At 45.2% G+C, this 22,054-nt stretch overlaps 1 protein-coding gene across 3 annotated transcripts in view; it reads left to right on the top strand.

Annotated features, from left to right (window-relative positions):
• Positions 1-18,666, top strand: part of EVA1B (eva-1 homolog B) — a 39,724-nt gene extending 21,058 nt beyond the window's left edge. For 2 of the 3 annotated variants that reach the window (XM_033953841.1, XM_033953842.1), the window contains 3 exons: positions 12,314-12,621; positions 16,549-16,651; positions 17,279-18,666. In XM_033953841.1, the coding sequence (XP_033809732.1) occupies positions 16,585-16,651; positions 17,279-17,691 (480 nt within the window). In that variant the 5' untranslated portion in view covers positions 12,314-12,621; positions 16,549-16,584 and the 3' untranslated portion in view covers positions 17,692-18,666. Of the gene's footprint in view, positions 1-10,378; positions 10,478-12,313; positions 12,622-16,548; positions 16,652-17,278 lie in introns of those variants that run through there. The other variant, XM_033953843.1, reaches the window with a different exon arrangement.
• Positions 18,667-22,054: the final 3,388 nt, after the last annotated feature.

The raw sequence follows: 22,054 nt of genomic DNA, 5'->3' as shown, positions 1-22,054 counted from the left end.
ATAACTACTGCACTAAAAAAATAAAAATAAAATTACATGCCATTAGTTTTCAAGGACCAATCACGTCAAAGAACGATGCTTGTCTGGGCGGTTGTATCCTTACGCACACAGACGCTCATAACACTGACAGACTCTTACTTACGCGGCATACATGTCATCTATTCTAGTGTATACTTATGAAGGGAATTTTTAGAGATAAAGTAAAATTTTGGAATCTCTCATGGCACACCTGGAAATTTCTTCGGGGCACACTGGCCTAGAGGATTGCGTTGCCCCACCATAAATCCTCCATTGCCCCAGGTATGCTAGAAAGATTGTGAGCCCACTGGGACAGATAGGGAAAATGCTTGAGTACCTGATTGTAAAGCTCTTAAATAACCTTGAGAGGTGGTATATAAATACCTAAAATAAGGATATTGTGATGCTGTTTTGGCGATTAGAGTTTTGAAGAACTTTGCCTTTTTCCCGGTGAGGCCTATTTTGTTCTGGGGGAGATTGTAAACTCGAGCTTCCTCCAGAAATGCTGAGGGCAATATTTTTAGGATGTAGGCCTGTTCTAGGCCAAGTGTATAAATAATCGTTTTTGGCACAAGAGGAATAACGGAAAGGCCAACAGGCTGACCACTGGGGGAGTGAAGTCTCGATATGAAAACCAGATGATGATTCAAAGGATTAACAGGCCCCTGGGACACACACACACACACACACAAATATGAAGCCTGAAAGTTTTCAGTATCAGCAGAAAAAAAACTCCAAAGTCAGCTCTGTCTGCGTTTCCTCAGAAATTGAAAAACCAGGAGGAATCTTTTCTTTAAGATGAGCGGGCCTTCCCCCACCCCCTTACTCTACCTAATGAATTTACCCAGGACAAAGTCAGGCCCTGATGCTCTAACGTCGCCGTTAAAAATCCTTTGAGCCTTTGCAGTGGCGGTAAATTTTCTGAATTCTCAACGACGACCGATGTTCCAAAAACTTTGCATACAAATGAGGTCCACGGAAATACCATCCAATCAGTTGAAGACGTGACTGGTGCATGCGCGGATTAGTTCGTGGAAAGAGACATAAATGAGCGCAGTGGTTAGAGCTTTAGCCTCAGCACCCCTGAGGCTGTGGGTTGAAATCCAATGCTGTTCCTTGTGACCTTGGGCAAGTCACTTAACCCCCTTTGCCCCAGGTACATTAGCAGGACAGATAGGGAAAAATGCTTGCGTATCTGAATATAAACCACTTAGGGCTCCTTTTACTAAGGTGCGCTAGCGGTTTTAGCGCGCACTTAGCGCGTGCTACAATGCCGCATATGTTAGATGCTAATGCCTCCATAGTTAGTATTTTTCATTAGTAGTTTTTATTTAGCTCAGGGTTTGCGTGCGCTAATCTTCAGTGCACGCTAAAAACACTAGTGCACCTTAGTAAAAGGAACCCTTAGGGTGATGAGACAAAAGCACGCGAGACACCAGCGCACCGACAATCGAGCACCGACAATTCGGCGCAAGACACCAGCGCGCCATGGGAAAACTTACTTATAAAGAGCTCCGACAGGGTGTGTGGAGGGGAACCCTCCCCCCACACTTTACTTCATACTGCTCGAGCTGCCGTTGGGGAGGGGTGGGGGGTGCAACCTCCTACATTATAGAGAAAACTGAACTTTTCCCTATAAAAATCGGAAAAAGTTCAGTTTTCTCTATAATGGAGGGTTCCAACCCCCCCAAACCCTCCCAACGGCAGCGTGAACAGTATGAAGTAAAGTGTATGTGTGTGTGGGGGGGGGTCCCCACTCACACCCCGCTTCGGAGCTCTTTAAAAGTAAGTTTTCCCACGGCATGCTGGTGTCTTGCGCCAAATTGTCGGCGCTCGATTGTCAGCGCGCTGGTGTCTCGCGCGCAAATGACTATGAACCAGCCCTTAGGCTATAAGTGGTATATAAACACAGTACTAAATAAAAATGCATCATAGGCACGTAAATCATTGGCGCAGAACTACCAGCAAACCATGCAAATGGATTTTTTTTTTTAACTTCCACCATGCAATCGGCAGCGCAATCCTGCCAGTGTACAGTTTTAATGAACGCGCCTGATTTGTGCCTTTAACGCACGTACCTGAAACGCACTTTTAACGCATGTGTAGCGTATAGCAAGATATATATGCTTTTTTTATGCTACCCCCCCAAACCCTTTAAATGTATGATGTAGCCCCAGACCGGCCGGTATACGCTTTTAACACATGCGGTTCAACACTACCGGCACCTCCAAACCTGCCGGTAATTTTGGAGCATTAAAGATTGGCGCTTTATTTTGTACATCACCCGGCAACGTCTGGGCATTGTCCAGAGTGCTCATTTTAATATTAATGAGCTCATTATACTTAATATCCATTCTCTTCTCGGAGGGTGCTACTGGGCGCAGGAAAGACCGCGGCAGAGCCATTTTGTGCATCAGAAGCTAAAATGTTCATAAGATTCTAAGACTCCAAATTTTCCTACTAATTGCAGATTTCGCAACTAGATAAATGATCATTCTTTAAACTTTGCCTCATTAGATCCATTCACTCAATACTCCTCCCAGAGGCACTGGATATATTAATACATTCATTAGTGATTCAACAACTCGATCATTGTAATTCACTTTATATGGGCTTACGTCAGAAAGACATCCGAAGGCTCCAAATAATTCAAAATGCAGCAATTCAATTAATTTATAATTTACGGAAATTTGATCATAAAACCCTTTCAATGAAGGAAGCCCTCTGGCTACCTATAAATCATCAAATTACTTGTAAAACTCTTTTATTGGTTTTTAAAATACTAAACACAGGAAAGCCACTGTACCTTATGGGGCTCATAATTGAAACTTAAACACGTCTTAAAAACCTGCCTAAGTTGGCACTTGGACGACCTAAAAGACAGGTCGTCCAAGTGCCGATAATCAAACCGAATTTCTGGATGTATCCAAGCATTTTGTAGGCCTCCTAATGCCACTGTGCGCCCAGAGCTGAAAGGGGCGTATCTGGAGGAGTGGTTAGGGCGGTATTTGGGCGGGATGTGGGCCAACCTAGACTTAGTTGTTCTGCAAGTATAATAATCGAATGTTTCAAGATACTTCCTGGACAAAACTTATATGTTGTGACTTAGACAATGTAAAAGCAGGTATAAGTGGCAAAAATGCATCCAAAGTGACCAGATAACCACTGCAGGGACAAAGTAAAGACCCCCCACACACTCCCCCCTCACACTGCTACAAAAATCAGAATAAAAAAGTACATACCTGTCTTCAGAACATCAAAACCTGATAAAGGAAAGCCTAGTAGAGCTACGCACAGGTGTCTTAAATAGTCTGGTGGGTGAGTGGGCTGGAGAACCATAGAGAGGAGGACCCAGGCCCATAAGCCACTCTAACCACTACATTCATGGTGGAAAATGTGCGCCCACCATAACCCCCCCAAACCCTACTGTACTGCCATATAGGTGCTACCTGCAGCCATAAAGGCTATTGGGGTTGTAGACAGATGGGTATAGTGTGTTTTGAAGGGCTCACCATAACCTATAAGGGAGTTCTGGTGAGATGTTTATCTGGCACACTTTTTGTGAAGTGCACAGCAGTGCCCTCTAAGGTGCCCCTCTGCTCTGTTGCCATGTCTGGGTGGCCAGTCCATTACAAGATTGGCCCCTCCCACGTCCAAATGGTCTTGTTCTAGACTTTTGGGACTTGGACAAAATTTTGATCCAAAATGTGGTATAAAGATGGATGTATTCATGGCCTGGATGAACAATAGCCTGGACGTCCAGATAGACGATTCAAAGGAAAGAAAATATTCTAGATGTATTTTTCAAGAATGGGCATTTTCCCACTGCCGACTTTGGGCGTCTAGCACCATACGGCCAAATTCGACTTAGATGTTTCTTTTTATTATGCCCCTCCATGCGTCTATTAAACCCATATTTACCATCAAGATCTCTTAGGTCAGAAACTCAAAACCGCCTCAGAATTCCAACATGTCAAGAAATTGTACGTGAACACGTGAGAACTGTTACTTTCTCAGAAATAGGTCCCAAACTCTGTATTTCCTTATTGAATACTCTTGACGAGTATAAGAACGATCTTAAAACTTTCTCATTTGAAGACACTTATAAATCGTAAAGTTATAAGAGTAATATTAAGGTCTGTAATTGTGTAGGTTGAGTTCCTTCTTTACTATAAAATTTTGTAGTTCAAGTTACGCTAAATTTCTGTTTGGGTGAAATATTATATGTATCACCAGATTTTAGGTTGTAAGCCGCCCAGAAGGACTATCCATGGGGCAGGATAATAAGATTTCAATAAGCTTAGAAACTAACCCCCCCCCTTTACAAAACCGCGAAATTGTTTTTTAGCGTAAGCTGGCACACTGAATGCTTTGTGCTGCTCCCAACACTGAGCGTTGGGAGCAGCGCAGAGCATTCAGCGTGCCGGCCTGCGCTAAAAATTGCTTTCATGGTTTTGGAAAAAGGGCGATAAACCAGTTTAGCGACAAATGTTAAAAGCATGGCAGTTTTAGAGCGTTGAGGCCTGAGTCTTCCCTATGAATTAGCACAACTCCTCTCTCATGAAGACCAAGAACTATGCACAGTGAAGGAAGGTTCGCAATGGTCAATGGGAAGGTGAGCGCATAATTTAGGCACGGATCCCTGTGCAATGCTTCCTCTAAGGACTGGCCAGGCCCATACTTTTTTTTATTTTCACGTCAACAACACGTTCTAAAACCCAACCATTTCTGATCCCAGTATAAGCATTGCATTTCTGTATATAGCATTAAAAATCCACCACACATATGGTAATTGATTTAGTTTAGTTCAATTCATTTTTTTATCGTTTAATTTTGTGTGAAAGTTGGGTCAATGTTTTTTGGGTGTGATCATGGAAAATGTATGAATGGTTGCTCCACTTAGAGGGAACCGAGCCCTTGACCCATCCATGCCCCTCCTATGGCCGTTCTCCCTTTTCGGTTGTGCACCAAAAAAATTAATGCACTGATAAGAACATAACATAAGCAATGCCTCCACTGGGTCAGACCTGAGGTCCATCGTGCACAGCAGTCCGCTCACGCGGCGGTCCAACAGATCCAGGACCTGTGCAGTAATCCTCTATCTATACCCCTCTATCCCCTTTTCCAGCAGGAAATTGTCCAGTCCTTTCTTGAACCCCAGTTCCGTACTCTGCCCTATTACGCCCTCTGGAAGCACATTTCAGGTGTCCATCACACATTGGGTAAAGAAGAACTTCCTAGCATTCGTTTTGAATCTGTCCCCTTTCAACTTTTCTGAATGCCATCTTGTTCTTTTATTATTCGAAAGTTTGAAGAATCTGTCCTTCTCTACTCTCTCTATGCCCTTCATGATCTTGTAAGCCTCCACCACCATCCTTCCCTCTCGCCACCCCCTTCAGCATCTATTCCTTTCTACTACCCTTCAGCACCTCTCGCGCAGTCCATCTCCCTCCCTCCCTCCCACCTTTGTGGCGGGTTACAATGTAATTTGTTCAAGTCGCTGGAGCCTGTGAGCACAGTCTCCGTCCCATCCCCACAAACTATCTCGCTTCTGTGTTCCTATTTTCCCCATTTCTAATATCTCCCTTCTGTATCTGGCATTGCCCCCCCCCCCCCCTGTGTCCATATACCATCCCCATGTGATTCAGAAACTGGAGACTGTCTTGGTGGTATCAATATGTACAAAGGGCGCAGGACTCACTTCCTCCCAGCACGTCAACTCCCGGTCCTGCAGGCCTATGGTCCATATGTCACTGAGCATGCACCACAGAGCATAGAACTAGTCAGACAGAGCCAGAACAAGAAAACCCATCATCACCCCTTTCCCCATATCAAGCATTCAGAATGGTCACCTCTCTCAACCACTTTATAAATAATGAGATGAGTTTCTTGTCTCTCCTGGAGACAGTGACCCATTCCATGCAAAACTACCTTATGGATATTTACTGCAGTGCTCCTTAAAACTCTACTAGTGAGAGATACCTCCTCTGATTTAGCAAAAACCCACTGCAATTTCAGTACTTTTTCCATCAAAGATTTTGACTGCTCATAAGGAGGTAGGATTGAGTCCTCTGTTTCATCGGCAGAAGAATTATTACTTGAGCAACAGCAGCTCTCGTCAGTCACTGTTAAACGCTTAGAATGTATGATTGGCGTTTTTATAAAAAAAATTTAATAAACTTGGAAACTTCTTTTGAAGTAATTACAGATAAGCTAATTCTGAGCGTGAGGAAAGGGATAGTGTTTAATGGGAAAATGTTTGAAGAAAGGAAAATATCGCTTGGCAAGAAACATTCGCCAATCCTAATTGCTATCAATTAGCTCCAGCAATTAATTGTTAGCACCAAGTCATTGTGACATCACCAATGAGGTTGGCTCTTAGGCATTGGTGGAATGAAGCATTATGACATCACAATACGAGGGGCCAATGAAAGTTCTCAGCCCGACCAAGAAGAGAATGATGTGGAGCCATGAAACTTACTTTTTGTTTCAGTGATAGGAAATGAAACAAAGTGTGTCGATTTAACTTGTAAATTTCATGGCTCCGCATCATTCTTTTCTTGGTTGGGCTGAGAACTTTTCAGCAATCCCTCATGTGATGTCACAATGCCTCATTCCACCAATGCCTAAGAGCCAACCTCATCGGTGATGTCACAATGGCTTGGTTTCCCTCTACTTGTGCCCATTATTAGATGCATTTGCCTCATTGAAAAGAAAAGTGTAGAATAACTTTACTTAAGTTTCATGACTCCACATCATTCCCTTCTTAGTCGGTGGAGAACTTTCCAGCGGCCCTTTGTATTCTGCAAAAGGTGCTGTAGATCTTGCAACTAACATTGAGCTGGATTTGTGCCTGCTGAAACCTGGTGCTCAGGTGAGGTGTGGATATGACACTGGGCTGTAACACGGTCCCTAACTCCCTGACCTGCCCTTAATCCTCCCTTTTGAGTGGCGCACTATGAAATTTAGGCATGGATGTTACAGAATAGCAACGAGGGCAGATGTGTGTGCAAATCTAAATCACCCATCCTGTGTGGGGAGAGACTGGAACATCAAACTGTGTCCCCCCCTCCTTTTACAAAACCAGATAGTGTTGGGAGCAGTGCAGAGCATTCAGCGTGCCGGCCTGCGCTAAAAACCGCTATCGCAGTTTTGTAAAAGGGGGGTGGGGTGTTAGTCAGTATTTGACATGAGCCAATCTATCCCTCAGCTCAGAGGAAGAAGGAAAACATTTATAGAAGGGAGTTTAGTGGGGTGGGGGAGATGCGTAGGGTGACCAGGTTACCCATTCCAGAAGGGAGACTTTTTTGGCCCAGTCCTGGATTTCTGCCAACCTCATCCTGGTGCATAATGGGACCTGCAGCACTGGTTTCAATGGCTAGAATCATGGACTACAAATACGACTCTGCCTTGGGATGTAATTTTAAAGCCAGGGACAAAGAAAGGTGCACAAGATGCAAGCAAAGTTTATTTTCAACAAACAAATTGTTACGTACAAACAAACCACTTTATATAAAATTTAGGACCCAACATGGTTCGTGTTTCGACCAACACGTCTTCTCCAGGGGTCCTGGTAAAAAATATATAAATATGCAATCATAAAATTCTTACAATATCAGCTCAGAGTAAGTGATGATGGAGTAATGTTAAATGGATAAGTGGGAGTGATGGAAGAGAAAAACAATAAAATGTGGAAAGTGCATGTGATAGAGGAGATAAATATAGTGGATTAAAAACTGGTTGGCGGATAGGAAACAGAGAGTGGGGGGTAAATGGACAATACTCAGACTGGAAAAAAGTCACCAGTGGAGTGCCGCAGGGTTCGGTGCTTGGACTCGTGCTTTCAATATAATTATAAACCACCTGGAAATTGGTACAACGAGTGAGGTGATGAAATTTGCAGACGATATGAAGTTATTCAGAGTAGTGAAGACGCAGGAGGATTGCGAAGACCTTCAACGTGACATAAACATGATCGAGAAATGGGCTGCGACATGGCAAATGAGATTCAACGTGAATAAGTGTAAGGTGATGCATGTCTCTAACAAAAATCTTATACACGAATACAGGATGTCCGGTGCGGTACTTGGAGAGACCCCGCAGGAAAGAGACTTGGGAGTACTGGTCGATAAGTCAATGAAGCCGTCCGCGCAATGTGCGACGGTGGCGAAAAGGGCGAACAGAATGCTAGGAATGATTAAGAAGGGGATCACGAACAGATCGGAGAAGGTTATCATGCATAGTCCTAGAGCTCAAACACGTCTCCCCCATTACCTCTAATCAGCCCTGCAGTGAAAAGTTGACCCAACTAAGCAGCCTCTCGTACAGGATCACTTCAGAGTTAAAGTTCCTTTGCCTTTTAATCAAGAGGTCTTCGTGTGTCCTTAATGGTTTCTCAGCTCTTTGCGTGTTTTTCCAAAGAAAACAGAAGTGGAGAAACTTCCTTCTGATTATATGGCATCAGCTTGTTCTGTAGCAGGCCGGTTCCAGATGGCTTTTAATTGTTAAATGGCTAATTATTCTGCAGGCTGTATGTCCAGACAGTAAAAGGGCTCCTTCATTATCCATTCTGGCCCTTATAACCTTTGCATTAAAATTCATTAGAGTGGATGTTGTAAAAAAGAAACATGAAATCCAGGAACACTGACCGTGTTGCATGTAATGGGGATTTATACCTCTCTTATTCTAGCTTTCTGAAGTAAAGATTTATATCCACGCCATCCCCCCCCCTCACTTCTAAACAACTGAAGGTTAAGACCCTCCACCTCAGTCTAGCCCTGCAGCACCTTTAATGCCAGTAATAGACTATGTTAATCAATGCCATCCATGGGTGCCCGTCTGATTTTAAAACACTCTTCCTATCCTTAGATCTGCTGATTCCATATAGAAAAGCTACCGTAGAGATTGTGATCAAACAGGGCCTCCGAACTCACTTCACATGGGGCCTCACGGAGGAATTTAGTTATTTGTGTTCTTGGAACCCCCCTCTGTAAAACAGGTTTCTTAAAAAATTACCATCTGAAGCAGCCCTCTGTGGCAGAGGATTAAGTTTCAGACCACAGACTGAACTGAATAAAAATGCACTTTTAATTAAATGTTCCTGGAGCGTTTCACAGCCTACCTTTGAGCTAACCCAACACAGGGGCCAATACAGAAACCGTGTGTTAGGGTTGTGTATCGTGACGTAGCGGGCGGATTCCTCATGCAAGAGTAAAGTCATACTTTTGCTGCCCGACACATTAACCAAAATGTATGCAAATAGGTCCTGATGCAAAAAAAAAAGTTCGCTAACAGGGGAGAGTGCACCAGGCGACGAAGTGCACATGGGTCTGCGCTAGCGGCAGCTACACGTTATTTGCAAATCAGTACCCAGAGTTGAATGAGACGCATCTGAGCGCGTGTCATCCCTAAAAAATAGGGTTCGACTCAGTTTTCAACAATTTATCTAAAAGGGATAACATTTCGGTCCTTAAAAATTATTGTTTCAAAAACACTGAAACAACATGTTTTTTTTTAATTTTCAAGAAGACCTGAAGCGAAATACAACATCATATTTGAGAAGGTAAATCATTCCACAATGCAGTTAATAAAAACAGAAAAAAAAAATGAGCCATTTTACAGACTGATCTGATACTTTTAACTGAGGGAAAGGAGAGAACATAAGATTTCCAGTGGGAGAAGCAAGACTACAGATCCCATGATGCTCTGGGATGCAGTTTGAAAGACTAGTGATTTCTCTAGCTAGAAGCCAGGCCCCTCAGCAGCTCTGCTCGTTTTATATTTTCTTTGCAGAGTAAAAATGATTTGCAGAACTCAGACTATTCTTTAAAGCAACATTCACTCACAGATTGTATGAAGTCAAACCCAGATATCTCAGTCTGTCCTCTTTACGTCCATTGCGTTCAATAGAAGTAAAACCCGGATGTCTCAATCCATCCTCCTTTTTTCTGGAGCCATATGGTAACCTTATGTGAGCGTGTCAGAAGCAGAGAACAAAGCCTTAAATGTCTCAGAGCTTTACAATGGGTTAACTCAAAACAGCCTCTTTCTCCCATATACCATGTATTGCAGAGATAAATGGGGACACATACTTGCAAAATTTAATAAGTTATCAGCCTTTCTTTCAAAAATATATTTCCCACTACACCCACAAAGTGGCGGCTACGAAGTGAGCCTGCCGCCCTCGGCCTACCCTGGAAGTCATCATTCCTCAGCATCCTGCCTACGCAGGAAGAGGGAGTCGCCGCAGGCGACCATGGCAGGTCGACCATGGCAGGCTCGCTTTTTTGCTGCCACCGGGGCTTCCTGAAGTTTCAAAATTATGGTGGCCAGGGAGGGGGTAGGTAGGAGAGTCGGGAGAGCCATAACTGACTCTTCCGACTGCCAATGTGCCCCCCCTGTTCCGACACCCATGACTGATCGTCTGTTGTTCGTGCTAACAGAGGATTTGAGAATCTGGGTAAGCAGTGACTTCTCAGTGCAGCTTGGTGTCTGAACTCCCTGCTTCAGCCATGTGCAAACAGGATTGCAAGTACCACAATGCACCAGGAGAAGGCATGACAAAAACTGGGACTAATTCAAAGTCTTCAAAATGAGGCAAATGTGTCCTGAAAAAACCTGCAAGGGTTTCTCAACTAGGGGGCAGAGCTTGTGTTGCAAAATCTCACACAACTGTTTGTCTTTTGTTCTGGAGAATTTATTCTAATGACTTCTGTGCCTGGTTCTGCTTGGTCAGGATTTATTACCAGGACTATTTACGGTGAAGAGCATGGACTAGGAGCTTCTCAACCCAGTCCATAGGGCATACCAGCCAGTCAGGTTTCCAGGACATCCATAATGAATATGCATGAGGTAGATTAGCACACACTACTTCCATTCTATGCAAATCTAGCTCATGCATATTCATTAGGTTTTCAGGATATCCATAATGAATATGCATGAGCTAGATTAGCACACACTATTTCCATTCTATGCAAATCTAGCTCATGCATATTCATTAGGTTTTCAGGATATCCATAATGAATATGCATGAGCTAGATTAGCACACACTACTTCCATTCTATGCAAATCTAGCTCATGCATATTCATTAGGTTTTCAGGATATCCATAATGAATATGCATGAGCTAGATTAGCACACACTACTTCCATTCTATGCAAATCTAGTTCATGCATATTCATTAGGTTTTCAGGATATCCATGACTGGCTGGGTATGTCCCGTGGACTGAGTTTCAAACCAGTAGTCTGAGTAATCTAGGGTTATCATATGGCTCCAGATAGAGGAGGATGGATTGAGACTTCTAGGTTTTACTTCTATTGAAAGCAATGAAATTAAAACCCGGATGTCTCAATCCATCCTCCTTTTTCTGGAGCCATATGGTAACCATAGGTCTGAGGGATTGGATAAATGTTTTAGCAAAGCTGAATACTGTATGTTCAGACCTTTCAAGGGACTCCAGTCATAAAAAGCCTGGGTTGGGCATTTTCTCCATAGCTGGCTCGGGGGCAATATTTTAAGCTCTCTCTGTGGACAACTTCATTAGCAGAGCTGCCAAGTTACCCAGTTCCAGGCTGCAGATTTTTTTGTACAATCCCTGGTTTTGGACTTACCTCCCAAAGCATTATGGGATTTGTAGTACTTGATCCTGTCCTTTGAAATCAGTGCCGTGAGTTCCATAATAGCACCAGGACGGGATGGTCAGAAATCCAAGACTGTCCCAAAATCTCCAGCCTGGAACTGGGCCATTTGGCAGCCAGAGAGATGGTAGGCCAGAACCTTATCCAGATTTTTTCCACCTGGTCCTCAGGGGCCACCTTGCCAATCAAGTTTTCAAAATGCCCTTAATGAATATTTATTTTTATTTATTTATTCAATTTTCTATACCGTTCTCCCAGGAGAGCTCAGAACGGTTTACATGCATTTATTCAGGTACTCAAGCAGATATTTGCATGCAGAGAAAAAAGTGCATGTTTAATGCATCTCATGCGTATTCCCTGTGGGCATCCTGTGGCCAGGTGGTCCCTGAGGGCTGGGTGTATTATTAAGACCTACAGCACTAGTTTCAATGGGGAGACTCTGAGATGCCAAATCCCATACTAACATCCTGCTTTGGGATATGTTCAAAATCAGGACTGGCCGGAAAGTCTCCTTCCTGGAACTGAGCAACTTGGCTGCTTAGTGATATGAGCTTGTGCAGAGCCATTTCTGGAGTGCACAGGTTCCCTTAATACAGTACCTGGACAGCACTGTCATACTTAATGCCGCCAGCTAATTCTCCCTCCCTGTTTGCTTTCAGCTGATCTGGGGCTGGATAGGACTCGCCAACGCCTGGCATGCAGCTGGTTGTACAGAAAAGGACTCCGGGCCCCTCCTCTTCCCTCTGTTCCAGCCCCCCTGGCCATAAGAGCAAGAAACCACTGGGAAGGTTTTTGTAAAATATTTGTGGGGACCTTCTCTTCACCTATAAGAACTCAATCATTGCTCTCAAGGAATCTGTTGAGATTTTCAAGCCACCTTTTCATTCCTGGTGGAATTCGGACTGCATCCTGGATCCTGTAGGACGTTCAGCTCATTTCCATCTGCCGCTGGTGGTTGAAGGAAGGGGTAAGGCTTTGGGAATGGCTGATCATCAAACCTTAGTTAGCAGGAAAGAGTGAAAACCTCAGGTGGGGGTCTGTAACTTGACCTAACTTGACTATTATTCTGTTCTTCTCTAGGAAAATGATTTTTCCAGTGCAAATCTCACTCTAGGGCAGGGGTAGGGAACTCCGGTCCTCGAGAGCCGTATTCCAGTCGGGTGTTCAGGATTTCCCCAATGAATATGCATTGAAAGAAGTGCATGCAAATAGATTGCATTCATATTCATCGGGGAAAACCCGACTGGAATACGGCTCTTGAGGACTGGAGTTCCCTACCCCTGCCCTAGGGCAACTTGCACCAAAAAGGACATTTATTCACTCTTTCTGAACCTGTACAGGCAATAAATACATAATTGCCATGATGTAACAGTGGAATGATATTAAACCGCGTAGAACTTTTTCGGTATGGTAGTATATAAGAATAAAATTATTATTATTATTATTAGATGTCTGATATCTGCAAAGTTCCAAATCTGCCTGCTTTTCTTTCTCTCAATCCTTCCCTCTCTCTGCACCTACATATAACATGGGCAACACCTTGGCACAGTTATTTATTGCGATTTAGAAATGACCTTCAGGAAGAATTTCACCCAAGGCAGTCTAAAGCACATTTAGAAATACAGAGCTTTGGGAAGGGCTGAGCCTAGTTTGCAGGATATGGAAAGCTTCAGTTACAATCACCAGATGCTGTTTCAGGATCAAGCTTTTTCTCTCTCTCTCTGGTGTACTCAGCGCTGTACATTCAACCTTTACTGGACAGTCCCTGCTCAGAAGAGCTTACAACCTAACTAGGACCGACAGAACAAATGGGACAGGTAGGGGTTGGGGAGTTTCTTGCCGCAAATTAAATCACAAAGATTTTCATCCCTGCCGTTTGCCCAAAGGCAGTTTCTGAGTGTTTAAAATTTCAGAAAGGGCCTCAGTGAATCTGAAAACGGCCTGTTAGAACTTCAAAAAGGTAGGACTGCAATGCACGTGAAGAAAGTTATAAAAACCCCAAACACCCCAAAAATTGGGGCATGGGTTCAGAGAAGAAAATGCTTTAAAAAGTGGGTGGCTGTAATATTTTTTAAAATGCTAAATTTATACTACAAGCATGTGAGAAAACAACACACCGGACATAAAGAAGGAAAGATGGTAAAGGAACTTTGAATGGACCTAAAAAAAAACAAAAACCCAGTCACGCTTTATGAGAAGCTGTTGGTAAGATCTGAAAAGGTCCTCTTGTCCGAGGAGAGGAAAAATCTGCAACATTGTAAAATGTCACATGGGAGAACTTTTTCACTAAAGCTTAGCATGCCGTTAGAATTTAGTTTGTGCTAATCCTGTTAGCACACACTAAGTTTCAGTGTAAGGGCCCCCAAAGGGCTAGATTTAAGCAAACCGAACGTGTACCGATCAGTTTGTGACCCTGACCCAATTCACTAGCCTCGTGGCCAATCTGCGCATGAGGGGAAACAGGCATGCAAAGCAGGAAGGACGCGATTCACTAAACTTTTTCAGGAACACCGACTGGGCTGGCCGATCCAAACAGAAGCGACTGGTGGGGGAACCAGTCGCTCACGACCTTTCCAGCTCTCTGCCGACTTCTCCTGCCCTTTCTCAGCTCCGAATCTCCTCTCGCCGCGCTGCTCTTTTTTTCCCCCGACTCGCCGCCCTGGTCCCCAAATCTCATCATGCCGCCACCAACTCGCCGTCCTGACTCTCCTGCCCTTCCCCCGCAGTGCGAGCCCGTGGCTTTGACCCGTGGGTTGCAGGTTAAAATCATGGGCTCGCGAAGTAGTAAAAAAACAGAAAAAAAAAGCAGCTCATAATTCCGTAAGCATGCGCAGACCATCTAAGGATGGTCTGCGCATGCTTCAGGATCGCTCACTAGTGATCCTTGTGGTCGATGGGGGGCGGTCCTCCGATCGCCCCCATTTGCATGATGGCTGTTAGTGAATTTGTCGGCCTGCCTATAATCGTCTACGGATCGGACACGGAAAGGAAGGTTAGTGAATCTAGGCCAAAGTGATTTATAACAAAATGATTACATCTAAATCATTCATAGAAACTTTCTTCTAACAGAGTATCCCGAAAACTTTCTGAAGGCTGGAGGGTATCCAGAAATGCGTGGACGTTGACATGATGACATCACTTGCATGTGTGATGTCATCATGTCAACGTCTGCACATGTACAGAACCTGCTATTATTATGCCTGGGGGGGCGCTGGAGGGGGGGGGTTAGGGTTAGGGTTAGTTAACTTTAATCCAAGGATCCTCTAAGGAGAGGATCCTCTTATGCCTTTCTGCCTGATGAGCGTAAGATACAGTTCAGGTGGTAGTTTTAGGATTAGTGAGCAACATTTTCTTGGGAATTGGGAATGAAATTAACTCTCTTGAAGAGAAGATAAACTGTGTGTTTGTGTTCGCTTCACCCCCTCCCCAATGGCACCTGATCACTGGAGGGGGAGAGTGTGGCCCAGTGGGTAATGCTTCAGCTGCTCCCTGTGGCTCTGGACAAGTCACTATTTATTTGCTTAGATTTCTATCCCGTCCTCCCAGGAGCTCAGAACGAGGTACAAAAGAACATTCACAAAATATTACAATACATTACAAAGGCATTTCGAGATCATCAAGGCATATTCCCACACTGCCCCAGCTACATTAACATAAGAACAGCCTTACTGGGTCAGACCAAAGGTCCATCAAGCCCAGTAGCCCGTTCTCACAGTGGCCAATCCAGGTCCCTAGTACCTGGCCAAAACCCAAGGACTAGCAACATTCCAGAATCTCAAAGAATAGAAAGATTCTGGAACCCCAATGAGAGCAACATTCCAAAGCTCAGATTGTGATGTCATAATGCCTCAGAGCCAACTTCATCAGTGATGTCACAATGGCTTGATTGTCCTATACTTGGCTCACGTAAGAGCATAAGAACAGCCTTACTGGGTCAAACCAATGGTCCATCAAGCCCAGTAGCCCGTTCTCATGGTGGCCAATCCAGGTCACTGGTACCTGGCCAAAACCCAAGGTGCAGTAGATAGGAAAAGAGCTTGTAGCACCTGAATGTTAACCACTTTGAGTGTAGTTGTAAAACTACAAAAAGGCAGTATACAAGTCCCAACCCCTTTCTCTGATGTCATAAAGACACATTCCACCAATAAGAACCAACCTCAACAATGATGTCACAATGGCTTGATTGTTCTATACTAGACTCACTTTGATTTCTAGAGTAGTGCAGTGGTTAAAGCTACAGCCTCAACACCCTGAGGTTGTGGGTTCAAACCCACACTGCTTCTTCTGTCCCTGGGCAAGTCACTTAATCCCCCCCATTGCCCCAGGTACATTAGATAGACAGGGATAAATGCATGAGTACCTGAATAAATTAATGTAAACCATTCTGAGCTCCCCTGGGAGAACGGTAGAGAAAATTGAATAAATAAATAGTGTGAAGAGTTTCAGCCTCTGATAACCAGAGCTGGTATTGTGACATCATAATGCCTCCTTCCACCAATAAGAGCCAACCTTATCAGTAATGTCACAATGGCTCGATAGTCCTATACTTGGCTCACTTTTACTACATTTTGATTTCAAGAGTGATGCAGTGGTTAAAGCTACAGCCTCAGCACCCTGAGATTGTGGGTTCAAATCCACGCTGCTCCTTGTGACCCCAGGCAAGTCGCTTAATCCCCCCATTGCCCCATATACATTAGATAGATTGTGAGCCCACAGAGACAGACAGGAAAAATGCTTGAGTACCTGAATAAATTATCCTCCCCTCACCCCCACCCTTAAGGAAACGGAGGACATTCAATACTACTGTTACCTTAGAGCTCAAAATAGATTCTCTTAACTTATATGCAGATCCAAAATAACGTCTTCACGGGTCTATTTGTCAATGATTTCCTAGGTGAGAGTGAAAGAACCTGTCATCCAGAAGAACAAGATGGACACTCACAAGCAAGAAATGGAGCTGCTAAGCAACAGCCTAGCCGCCTATGCGCACATCCGGGGTACGTTCCCCAAGCGGGGCTCAGTCATGGGATGGTCAGAGGCAGCGGCGTAGCGAGGGTGAGAGGTGCCTGTGGCGGGAGCGCCACTCCCCCGCCTTCTTCTATGCCCCCCCCTGCACCTCCACACGCTCCTTCTCTGCCTTCTCTTGCTGTATGCGCGCCTCTTCCCTTTTTACGAAACTCTGTAACATTCCTGGCGTGAGAAGCAACCCCCAAGCTGCTGTTGTGCTAGCGTCGGCTCGTCCTCTGACATCACTTCCTGGGCGCAGATCCAGGAAGTGACATCAGAGGAAGAACCGATGCTGGCGTGACAGCAGTTTGGGGGTTCCTGCCAGGAAGAGGTATGGGGAAGAGAAGTGGCACACACACGTGGCAGTGCAGGGTGGGGGGGGGAGGGCAGGGGGGCAGAAATGATAGGTGCCTGCACCCTCTTACTATGCCACTGGTCAGTGGGTCGCAGCTGTCAGTCTACTTGGGAAGATTTTAAAATGCAAAGGGCTGTTGTTTTATAGTAATATCGCTTTGATCTCTAGTTAATTGGTGCTCTTTGCTTAAAGAAGGGACTATGAGTATGTGCAAATACTTTTTTTTTTTTGGCCTTCAACCAAACATTCTTCTTTCTTCCAGACAATCCAGAAAGCTTTGGACTCTATTTTGTGCTAGGAGTTTGCTTTGGGTTGGTTTTAACCCTTTGCATGCTGCTCATCCGCATCTCCTGCCAGCCTCGAACGCCCAGGGCTCCGGCCAAGACCAAGATCAGCCTCAAGGACTTCAGCAAAGAGGAGGTAGAGCCGGAGGAAGAAGAGAGCGAGGAGAACGAGGTGCAACCGCTGAACCCCACTACAGAAATTCCTCCGGGAAACCACAGCCCCGTCTCCGATGGGACGTTGACCATCAATGTCTTTGCCTCCGCTGAAGAGCTGGAACGTGCCCAACGCTTGGAGGAGAGAGAGCGCATTATCCGGGAAATTTGGCGCAATGGTCAGCCAGATATCTTGGGCACTGGCACAGGTACCATTGGCAGGGTGCATTACTATTGAGACATCTACCATACAGTATAGCTCTGGTTGTGAATGGGAAGGGTGGAATGGTTGTTAAACTAGGGTTAATGGTGCCTTTTGCTTCCTGGCCAGAAGTTGGAGCCACTTGACATATCTTTAGCTGTGGCAGTGTACAGGTATCAAGGACTTGGTACTTGGAAGACTTGAGATCGGTCTTTTTGAAACCCTGGAAGTGTCTTCTTGATAAGGTCCCCTCAGCAGTCTCCTACATGAACCAAAGTTCTTCTTACGGGCTTAAACCAAAAATATAATTTGCTTCAGAAACTGCCTACAGAAGGGGCTGCATGCTGGAGTTAAAGCCATCTCATTATGCGAGGACTGGAAAGCCAAATTGTATTCCTCGGGCCGTTCCAGATCCTCACTGCTCTGTCACTTTAAGAATGATCATCAGAGGAAGAGAAATGGCACAGAGACCTACGAGCAAACGGCGTAAAAGGAATGCACAGCTGAGGAACTTCCAAAAAAGCAAGCTTTCTGTAGTGTGTTGACAATCAGACATTCACAAGCACATCCTGGAACTCTTGGCAATTTTATTTTCTCCAGAGAACTGAAACAGAGTCCTCCGGAACAGTCCAGCACTTCTTCCTTGTCCTTCAGGGTCGGCTCCAGCTGTGCTACTCCCAACATGCCCCTGGTAACATTCCATTAGAGAAATGGGAAAAGCTCAGGCCCGAGGACAAGAATCTTCTGGAAATCAGTGGGAGTTGCGTACATTTGGGCTTTATTTTTTATTATTTGGCAGAAATAAAACTGCTTTAGACAGGCATGTGAGGGTTTCACAGGACATAGTTTTAGGACTGATTAAGTTCTTGGAATAATTGAGATTGGAAGCTGCCTTGGGCAGGCCGGAATTTAGCCAGAAAAAAAAGGAATATTAATCTCCTAGGAGCCTTTGAAGCCAAGGAACAAACACCAGCTGTGACTTTTGCAAAAAAAAAAAAAAAAAAAAGAGCATAAAAAGATAAATCACTGCCTTCTTCAAATATTGACAATGTCTCACTCCAAGACAGCAGAAAGAGAGAAGTGTGAGAGAGTGTGAGAGAGAATAGAAGCTGTCACTGAGCTGAGACACAATGAAGAGATAGCTGATGCTCCAGATGAGTTGATGGTGTATGGGGTGAGGACTGAGAATGATTTTCATCTCTCGCCCAAATGGACTCGCACGGAAGGGGAACCGGGGCCGGAGCAATGACTTCACAGTGCTGGCTAGACTCAAGTCCTTGCACAGCAGACGGATCAGCAAGGGTGCATGGCGTTTCTAGTGAACCCAGCAGGACTATACAAGCATACTGAAAGAGTAAGATTTGAGGATGGGACAAGAGAATGATATGGGGACAAATTTTTCCCTATCCCCGCGGAACTCATGTTCTCGTCCCGTCCCGGCGAGTTCTTTTCCTATCCCTGCCGCATTCCTGCAAGCTCTGTCCTCATCTGCACAAGCCTCAAACACTTGAAAATCCTAAGTAGCAACATTCTAGAGCTCAGATTGTGATGTCATAATGCCTCATTCCACCAATGCCTGAGCTCCGCCCTCATCTGCACAAGCCTCAAACACTTTAAGGTCATAAGTGTATGAGGCTTGTGCGGTTAAGGCAGCATTTACAGGAATGGGGCAGGGATAGCGACAAAACTCACGGGGACGGAGAAATTAAGAGTTCTTGCGGGGACGGGGAAAAATTTGTTCCCGTGTCATTCTCTAGTTGGGACATGTCTGCAGCAAACCTAAATGCACTTTCCATGCTGTCATATATGTAAAGGCCTTCTGAGGTTTACCTAGTTTATGGCCCCCTGAGTTCAATGAAGGGGATCAGAGCTGACACCTGCCCCCAGTCTTCGACTCCCCTCCCCCATGACTGTCTATACCCCAATGCAACCAAATCACTTTGGAAAAGGATGGAGGCAAGAAGCAAAAGAAGATCGATTGGAGGTTGGAGAGAAAAGATTGAGTGAGGATTGGCTTGAGATGGGGAGGGGGAGAATTTGAAAGGAGATGGTGTTTCTCAACCTCTAGTCAATCAGCTAAAGGAGGGGGAAGCTGAGAGAGAAGGACATCAGATAATTACCTAAAATACAGGTCGATATTCAGCAGGAGTTACCCAGGAAGGGATGGCTCCTACTTGGCCATACCTGGATTTTCAATGGCATTATCCTGATCAAGCCACTGAAAACCCAGACAGAACATCTCAGCACTCTCTGGGTAGTGCCAGGGCGCAGTCTGGGCATAGCTTGTATTTATCCAGTAAGTGACAACATTCAGTCCACTAACCAGGTAACTGTCTGAATTAAGTTCTGGCCTACCTTTATCCAAGTAACAGTCTAAATTCCGCTGACAGATAAGTTATACCAGCAGGGAATAGCCAGATCCTCAATTCCAGCTCTGAATATCCAGGTAGAAAAGTCAATGGGGGCTGGAGTTTTAAGAAAGGCTGAATATGGGGGCGAGCTTTCTCTCTGTCTTATTCCACAAGGCCACAGGTTTTAGAAGCCTGATTAATTCAGTAGAGTCGGCCCTCCTTATGGGCAGGGCATTGGTTCTAGGATGCCCTGCGGAAGCTCAAGTCTCTTGGGTTCCTCCCCCTACATGATCTGGCAGCTCGCTCTATCAGGTCCCATGCCCCCGGTACCTTCACATCATGCCTTTGGCCCTGCAATAACAGCAGCAGCTGTACTCAAATGCTTCAGCCTGCACCGGGCTTTTCCCTCTGACCTAGCCCACCCAGGAAGTTGCATCAGAAGGAGTGAGCCGGGTCAGAGAGAGAGAGGCCCAGTGCAGGCTGCAGCCTTTGAGTACGGCTGTTGCGGCAAGGGCCCAAAAGGGTTGAAGACGTGATGCATGAGTACACTGGTGGTGGGGAAGCTGATAAAGAAAGCTACAATTGGGTCTGGTTGAAAACCATTGCTCTTGAGGTAGAATCCCTGGTTTAAGGCTTCTCGATCCTGAGACAGATTTAAAGTTTACAATAATGTTCTAATGCAGGGGTGTCCAACCTGCGGCCCCGGTCGAGGGCGATGCAGTGTTTTCCTCCACTGCCCCCGGGTGTTTACCGTCTTGCCAGCTCCCTCCTCTGTCTTGCTGTAGCATTTGTGCAGCCCCAGAAACATTTTTTTTCGGCCAATGCAGCCCAGGGAAGCCAAAAGGTTGGACACCCCTGTTCTAATGAATGTCTTATAGTGTCTGTGGATCTGCCTGCATTCAGTGCTGCCTCTTGGTTTCAACCACACGGGACTACGACCAAGCAATTGCCACGATGCAGAAGTCAAGCTCAAGCCTACCACACCAAGAGTAAAAATGTAATTTTGTTCCCTCCGTTACTGCAGAGAAAGACAGACGGATTAAACAGGAAGTCTCATGCTGAACTAGTAGAGCCGACTTTCCAGGACATGCACAAGCATGTCCCCATGTATAAGTAGACCCCAAAATAAATGCCGGCAGATCTCCCATATCCTGAGGATCTGGTGTGGGTAAGATAGCGAACATGAAAGGCAGTGATGGACAGACACAAGCATGGCAACCATATAGCCCGGTTTCTAGCAAAAAGAAGGCTGACGTGGTGATGGATCTGCACTTTGACTCCCCAGAGGAAATTCAGGTGTTTTTATCTGGTTTATTTTCCACACCTGGACCAACTTGAGCAATATTTGGTGCTTAGACAGTCTAGTGACACTCAGGTCTCAGAAAGACACGTCCGCATCATTCTGTCCAATGGAGGTGCTAGCGGGGAGAGCAGTGTTCTCCCATGGACGAGGTGCATTTTCTGGTATTATCACTGGCATTTCTGTACTTGTCTTTTTAAGATTTATGTTATTTTATAAATATTTTGCAGGAAATCTGATGCTAATATGTTTTAACAGAAATGTTTTAAAATCCGTTCCATTCGGAATCCGGTTCTTTTCCAGATTATTCTCTGTTCAAGGGGGGGAGGGGCACACAGAGCTTGGAAAGGGATCTCAGGGAGGCAATGTCTCTAAGGGCAGGATACACCAGGCTCTAATAACACGGTAAAAAAACACCGGTTTTCGTTTACAGGGCTATGCACAAATAGCACGCAAATCATTTGCATGCTCTTTTTGCGGAGTAGCTCCATAAAAGAGGGAAGGAACTGTGCCCGGTGCCAGTCCGAACAACATTGGCTAGGCCCAGCTGCCGTTCTCCTCCTCTGCCCAGCTGATGATCAGCTGAGAGCAGGCAGAGAGGAGAGTGGCGGTTGCTGGTTTAGCTCATTCAGGCCATCCCCTGCCAGCAAGCCGTGATCAGCTGCTGGAGCTTCTCCTGCTGGTTCTGATGCAGGAGCCAGCAGGAGAAGCCCTGTCAGCTGATCACGGCTCCAGAGCCGGCAGGGGA

The sequence above is a fragment of the Geotrypetes seraphini genome, chromosome 8 (genome assembly GCF_902459505.1).
Source record: "Geotrypetes seraphini chromosome 8, aGeoSer1.1, whole genome shotgun sequence".
NCBI classification, from domain to species: Eukaryota; Metazoa; Chordata; class Amphibia; order Gymnophiona; family Dermophiidae; genus Geotrypetes; species Geotrypetes seraphini.
This window is presented reverse-complemented; position numbering and strand designations above follow the sequence as displayed.